Here is a 7749-nt window from a genome sequence, read left to right as displayed (position 1 = left end):
CCAAAGTGTGAAAAGTCCATTAAATGTGAAACTTTAAGTAAACGTACTGGCATATATACGTATATACATACCTATGGACAACTCATTATACATACCAAAGTGTGAAAAGTCCATATTACCCTTTATACGGTTTGTAGGGGGGGTTTACCGAAGCGGAACTCATAGCTTAATTCCTTTTAACAAACATTAAATAATTATCTGGCTCAAATTCAAGCTCACAAGAAAAATGTTTCATTTATCATTGCGATGCCAGTCACTAGTCTCAGGCCGTAAATGACAGTATTATCAGTGCTTTACTATTAATAAGGGAGAACTGCTAATGTCTGGAAAGTACAGTTGGGTGTATATATAGCAGGATACTGCAGAAGACGAAACGGACATGAGATTACATGAGTTTCGTTACCGACGATTACATGAGTTTGGAAGCTGTAAAGTCAGCGAAGAGTGATCACGGCAAATTGAAATTCAGGCTGCAGGTGCAAGAAGTATGCATGTTCCTTGAGAAATAGGTGCAGCGACGAGTGCAAGAAGTATACATGCAATCAATATAGAGAAATAGGTAAGACCATAGATACTAAATTAGATTAGATGCAACGATGATTAGCCACAACACTAAATTGTCATGATAATATCTTTGGCCGCTTTCAGTTCGGCAGGCAGGAAGCTAGCAGCCAGCTCCTTGAGAACTGATGGGCAGCTATTCTTCAGATGCTCGTAACCATCACTTGCCATCATCGCCTCTGGATTGGAAGGCGAAGCGAGGAACTCAAAGCAGGCATCCTTGAATGTATGGAAGCCGTGCTGCTCAGCTAGAGCCAAACTAGTCGCCACGATGTCAGGGTTGATGAGGTTGCACATCCTCTCTTCGCATATCAGCTTCAGCCTCTCGATATTGTATCTTTCTGCTGCAACAAGTAGATGGCCAGCCATCACCGCTTTTCTCCGTGCTTCACATCCATCGGTCATCTCAGGAACAGGCTCATACTCGTCTGTGTATATAAAGTGGAGCAAGGCCTTGAACACATCACTTTCCATGTCACTAATTTCAATCGGACCACCGGCTTTCTCCTTCATGCCGCCAAAGAGCTCCGCTCTGAATACGGATGACCGAGCGGCGAGCACGACCCTATGAGCCGAGAAACTCTCCCCGCCGACATGAAAGGTCACGTCGGCTCCATCCATGCTCTTTAGTAGGTCTCCAAGATGTTGATGCAAGTTTCTTGAAGTAACCACGATAAGCCGATCACCTTTGTGGATATTCTTCACGACAGTAACATGGCACATGATGCTGACACTATCGTTGCTTAGAGTCCTTGGATTCTCAAGATAAGCTCTGCCGACAAAATCACTGAAACCCTTGCATGAACCTTTGCTAGAGAAGATGCGTTCGGGATTGGTCTTGCTTCTTGTAATGTCTGGTTCCCCATTCTTGTCAAGCAAAGTAATTCTAAATTTCGCCCTCACGTCCGTGGCAAAACCAGAATCAAGAGCCAGAAAAACAGATACGTAACCGGCTTCATAATGTGTGATGTCGCTGCCGTTTGGGTAGAACCACAAAACCCAGTCGTAGACGTAGCCTCCAACACTGAAAGGGGCAGATTTCACTTTGTCGCCATGCCCGATCATCCCCTTGATTCTTGAATAGCCGTCTACCTCGATCACATATGACCTTTCGTCAGACCCCGCTGCAAGGACTGCGGGAAGATCGCGAAGCTCTGACATTCTTGCCGTCTCTTAGATTTGCTCTCCGATGGAAGAACGGCGACAATGAGAGATTCCCTGCGTCTATACAAGGCAGATATATATACATGCCAAATAAGATCTCTAATAGATCTTGGGGTCGGCATAGTTTTCTGCCATTTAAACCGAACAGATAACATGCCAAATAAGAATCCTAACCAAGGAAGATTGGGATAGCTATCTTCAGATGCGTATCAACGCTGATCTCCTGGGCGCGGTCGAGTCCAGCCAATGCACGACGCCTTCATGGCGTCTACTCCGAAGACTGCTGTCGTTCCCGATCCTGTAACCAGCTAGCGCGGAGAGCTCAGTGGAGCGGCACAGTGTCACCGGCGGCCGTTGGCGTGGGGCGGGCGGATGACCCGGCCGTATAAGCACACAGGGGCGCTCGGAGCGTGCAAGTGCAACAGGCTGAGCCTGGACTCCTGAGTGCGTACTACCAAGTTTTTTTCTTTGAAGGTTTGTTTTCTACGTAATTGATTAACAAATTTGTACTAAGAAGAACAGGGGAATTGATGTTGCAATTTTTTCACGTTTCATGAAAAAACATTCACTACATTAAAAATATAGTACATGGATCTTAGAAAATGTTGGTAAAAATTCAAAATGTTCATGAGCTAAAATATACCCAAGTGATAACGCTCACGCATGTGGCACTTATCAACACGCCCACACGCACTCGATGCTGTTTTATCCATTTGCACGAATTTTGAAGCAGTTGACATCTGGGTGAAGAGTCACCTAAGCACCCAGCGACGTGTGGGTGTTAGAGCATCTCCCGCCGTTGCCCCCCAGGAGGAGCTAAAAATCGCCCCTGGGGGCGCACCGGCGCTAAACCGTGTGCTGGGGGCGTGATGCCCTCCAGTTGCGGCGCCCACTTTTTTTTTAAAACTTAAATTTTGTCACAAACACGGCGCAAATTAAACCAAACTCCAGTGAGTTCGTTCATATTTAAAATATTTTACAAAAAGAAAAAAAAAACTACTAGTCTGCTCCTCGCCGTCTCCCTCGCCGCTCCTCGCCGCCCGCCTCCTTTGCAGTTCTACATGTCGAGGAGGCTGTAGAACCGCGTGTAGTCGCCGCTGTCGTCGTCGTCGTCGTCGTCGCCTCCACCGCAGCCGCCGTCCCTGCTGCAACCCTCCCCCGGTTGGCGCGGCGGGTTAGACGGTCCGGGGGCGTCCTCGTCGTCGTCGCTGTCGAGGATCACGACGCCGTGCTCGTCCTCGCGCCCACGTTGGCGGGCGGCTATCTCCTCCAGGGCCCGGCGCTGCCGGACCATCTCGTCGCGGAGGTAGTCGTCGCGCGCCCACCGTAGGGCGTCCTCGTCGGAGAAGCCGCGCCGGGCTATCTCCTTGTACTCCGGGGGGAGGCCGGGCTCCGGCTTGGGCGTGACGAGGACGAGGCGGCCAGAGGCAGGGGTGGAGTCGGCGATGCGGACGCCGGAGCTACGGGTGCGCCGGCTGACAGGCGTGTCCTGGGGCTCCGGCTTGACGGGGTGGAGGCAGGGAGAGCTCGTCGACCGACCGGACGAGGAGGAGGACGCCCCGGGGTCCATGTGCCTCGGCGTCCACGAGCTCCCACGGCGGCGAGAAAAGGACGGGGGGTCGGGATACTCCAGCCTCGCCGTGTTGCCGCCCTCGATGTACTCGAGGACGGCCTCCAGCGTGCGGCCGGGCACGCGCCACCATCGGCGCCGCCCCTCAGAGTTGAGCCTGCCAAAGGGCACGACGCCATTGGTGGCCTCGAGCTGTGTGACGCCCTCGATTCAATCGTACACTAATCATACACGCAAATGTGTACGATCAAGATCAAGGACTCACGGGAAGATATCACAACACAACTCTAGACACAAATTAAAATAATACAAGCTTTATATTACAAGCCAGGGGCCTCGAGGGCTCGTATACATGAGCTCGATTACACAAGAGTCAGCGGAAGCAACAATATCTGAGTACAGACGTAAGTTGAACAGGGATGCCTTAAGAAGGCTAGCACAAAAAGCAACACGATCGAAGAGGCAAGGCCTCCTGCCTGGGAGCCTCCTAACTACTCCTGGTCGTCAGCGGCCTCCACGTAGTAGCAGGCATCGGCGGTGGCATCTGGCTCCTGGGCTCCGACATCTGATTGCATCAACCGGAAAGAAGAAGAAAGGGGCAAAGGGGAAGCAAAGCAACCGTGAGTACTCATCCAAAGTACTCGCAAGCAAGGATCTACACTACATATGCAACATTATCAAAGGAAGGTTGTATATGTGGACTGGGCTGCAGCAATGCCAGAATAGAGAGAAGGCATAGTCCTACCGAAGACTAGCATCTTCTGGAAACCACCATCTTGCAGCAACAGGAGGGAGTAGAGTAGCATAAAGTAAAGTAGTAGAAGTGTTATCAACCTCGGCCAGAGATCCTTTCTCGACTCCCTGCGAGAAAGCAATCCCAGAGCCATACTATCCAGTTCCAATTATCATCCAATTCTCATATCCAAGTCTCATCACAAGTATCCAGTTCTAGTTGTATCGATCGGGATACAACTCCAAGTGTCCGTTACCGTAGGACAGGCTATCGATAGATGTTTTCTTCCCTGCAGGGGTGCACCAACTTACCCACCACACTTGATTAACTCCGGCCGGACACACTTTCCTGGGTCATGCCCGGCCTCGGCCAAACAATACGCCGCAACCCGACCTAGGCTTAATAGAGAGGTCAAGCACGCCGGACTAAACCTATGCCCCCGTGATGGTTAGTGCTATCAGGCCAGAGGCCCCTCGGATCAAATATCCAAATCGTAGTGGATTAGGAGCACGCGGTAACAAGCAGAGACTCACGGAAGATGTGACCCCCGTCGCCCCGTCTCGAGGACTTGCGGCAAGGGCTAGGAATGCCCGGCCACGCCTCGTAATTATCTCGCGGGCACCTTCCAGGTCAACCCGTCTCCACATCACTCGCGGGTACCCCTCAGGGTCGACCCGCCTTTCCAAGTAACAATTGTAAAGTCTAAGTATCCGTGTGTCCAAACATCAAGTGGGAAACCCGAGGAATCACCCCCGGTGGATTCCACTCGATGTAATCATCAAGGTGAACGTAAGAGGAATCACCCCCGAGGTTCACACTTGAGGGGTTGCACGACAGAGTCGTATCGAAAGTGGTTAAGGCGGAATCACCCTCGATGACCACGACCGAATAGCTACACTACAGGGTTAACATCAGAAGTGTTGTAGAGGTCTCACCCTCGGCACTCGATAGTAACCCAGCAGTGTCGAGCAACTAAGGAGAAAGTGATGTGCGATGCCGGGGCCTGTTCTTCGATCCCGTTGATCGGGTCTTCGATGATGAAGCAGGGGCAACAAGGTCAAGGTGGGGGTCACTGATGGATCACTAACCAACCTATACTAAGCAGTTTAGGATAAGCAGGTAAGATACAATGAGCAGGTTACAAAAGCAGGCTATGCATCAGAATAGGAGCAAACAATAACAGTAGCAAAATCTAATGCAAGCATGAGAGAATGGAATGGGCGATATCGGGATGATCAAAAGGGGGGCTTGCCTGGTTGCTCTGGCAAGGAGGAGTCGTCGTCGACGTAGTCGATCACAGGGGCGGCATCAGTCTCGGGGTCTACCAGAGAGAAGCGGGGGAAGAAACAGTAAATATAAAGCAGACAAAGCATCACAAAGCATAACATGGCAATATGCAGTGCCGGGTGTGACCTAACGTAAGGCTACACGATATAGGTGAAGGGGGAATTCAACCGGGAATGTTTTCCCGGTTTCGGACCTGTGTCAGACAGATGACCGGAGGGGGAATGTTCCATGTTCAGATAGCTAGAGGCATCCGACTGATGAATGGACCACGTATTCGGATTCGTTGGATTTTTCTGAGCAACTTTCATATAGAAAACATTTTCATCCGAGTTACGGTTTATTTTCTATGAATTTTCAAAGATTAAACCATTTTCTGGATTTATTTAAATTAACAGAAAAGATAAAATGACGTCAGCATGACGTGCTGATGACGTCAGCAGTCAACAGACTCGCTGACCAGGTCAAACTGACCAGTGGGTCCTACATGTCATAGAGAGAGGGCTAACAGTGGGTTATTTTAATTAAACGTGGTTAATTAGCAGCTGCGTCCCACATGTCAGTGACTAATTAGCTAAACTAATTACTTTTAATTATAAAATCGTTTCAATTAGTTATTTAAGTGGTGGGGCCCGCGCGTCAGTGGCTGGGGCCTGCCCAGTCAGCACATGTGACTAGGTCAACTGGTCAACAGGAGGCCAGGGGCCCCACTGGCAGTGACCCAGGGGGCGGCCTCACGTGTGCCAGCTCAGCAGGCCGGCGGTTGAACGCCGGCGAGCACGAAAACGCGGCGGAGGGCGCTCGGCCTCGTCGGGATTCGTCTACAGGGGGCCTACACGGGCGCGGGCGGGCGCGTTCGAACGGGGAGAGCCCGCCGCGTCGCGTGGTGAGGCCGGCCGGAGCTAGAGCTGCCGGAAACGGCGCCGGCGATGAGTGGAGGCGGTGGTGGCGTTCGGGACCATGTCGGGATCGCGCTACGGTGGCTCAAATCGGACGCGGCTGGACTCGTTCGTCTGCGGTCGATCTCGCGCATCCAACGGCGGTGGTCGCGGGGGCTGGAGTTGACCGGAGCAGGGCGCAGCGTCGACGATAGCGGCGGCCGGAACTCGGCTCGATGCGGTCAGCAACGGCAGCTCGTTTGCGGACAAACTAAACGGCCAAGGGACCTCTACATGCGCGTGCAACGGCGATGGACTACTGCGCGTGGCCATTTGGTCACCGGGAGGTGGCCGACGACGAGCGTCCGTGGCGGAGGGCTCGGCCACAGCGGGGATGGCGACTACGAGGTACGGTCGTCGACGAGAAGGGCGGGGGGAAGAAGGCAGGGGCTCACAGTGACCTGCAGGTGAGCAAAGCGGGCTTGGGGGAGAGCTCGCCGGAGCGAATCGCCGACGGAGTCTGCCGGCCAAGGAGGAAGAAGACGGCGATGCGGGCGCTCCGTTGCTCTCCGGCTCCAGGCGCTTGGCGTAGGCGGCGTAGACGACGCCGACGGAGAGTATGGACAGGGAGGCGCGGTGCGGGGAGGAAGGTGGCCGTGGCTATGGCGCGACCATGGTGTCGACGGCGCTCGGGTGAGGTGAGTGGCCGAGACAGAGAGGGGGGAGAGCGGGGTGGACCTGGGAGGCGAGACAGGTGAGTGGAGGTAGGTGAGGAGGAGGTCGAGGCGTCGAGGGGAGGGGTCGACCTTATCCTCTCCGGGGAGTCGCCGTCGAGGCGGTCCGGCGGGGCTCGCCCCTGTTGCGACCCCGGTCGGGGGAACAGGTGGAGGAGGCGACCAGGGGAGGGGCTGGGCCGGACCAGCTGGAATGGGCCGAGGCTCGGGCCAGGCACTGTGCACTTGGCCCAATGCACAGTGTCCTGTGCTCTTTCTCTTTCTTTTTTTTAACTTTTGCTTTCTTTTTTTAACAACTTTCTGTTATAGCTATTTTAGGCCATTTAGGTACTTTGCAAAAAAGTTGGTTCACCACCAATATTACCAGAAGAATATTTTCCACACGATGAACATTTTTATTTTCATGTTTGAGAAATTTTGAATTTCACTTAGCATTTGAATTTGCATAAAATGGGGAAGTTGAAAGAAACATGAGATACTAATGATCAGACACATGTTTAGCAAAAAGATTAACTTAACCCCAGGGGTTACTATAGCATCATTACACTGGGGTGTTACAACTCTCCTCTAAAAGGAATTCTCGTCCCGAGAATTAAGAGGTAGAAGGGAACAGATCTGGGTATTCAGCACGGAGGTTATCCTCGCGTTCCCAAGTGGCTTCATCTATAGAATGATTTGACCATTGCACCTTGAGGAACCTAGTAACCTTCTGGCGTGTTCGACGTTCAGCTTCTTCAAGAATGCAGATAGGATGCTCTTTGTATGTGAGATCATCTTGCACTTGAATCAGCTCCGGATCCACTTCACGTTCCGGATCCTTGAAGC

At 52.3% G+C, this 7749-nt stretch overlaps 1 protein-coding gene across 1 annotated transcript; it reads right to left on the bottom strand.

Annotated features, from left to right (window-relative positions):
* Nucleotides 1–416: 416 nt before the first annotated feature.
* On the bottom strand, nucleotides 417–1828 carry LOC123165187 (BTB/POZ and MATH domain-containing protein 2-like). The gene has a single exon (XM_044582821.1). It carries the CDS (start codon nucleotides 1720–1722, stop codon nucleotides 613–615), a length of 1110 nt encoding a protein of 369 aa, XP_044438756.1. The 5' UTR covers nucleotides 1723–1828; the 3' UTR covers nucleotides 417–612.
* Between the last annotated feature and the right edge of the window lie 5921 nt (nucleotides 1829–7749).

This window comes from Triticum aestivum, chromosome 1D (assembly GCF_018294505.1).
Source record: "Triticum aestivum cultivar Chinese Spring chromosome 1D, IWGSC CS RefSeq v2.1, whole genome shotgun sequence".
NCBI classification, from domain to species: Eukaryota; Viridiplantae; Streptophyta; class Magnoliopsida; order Poales; family Poaceae; genus Triticum; species Triticum aestivum.
Note: the sequence above shows the minus strand (reverse complement) of the source record. Positions and strands in the feature narration are given on the sequence as shown.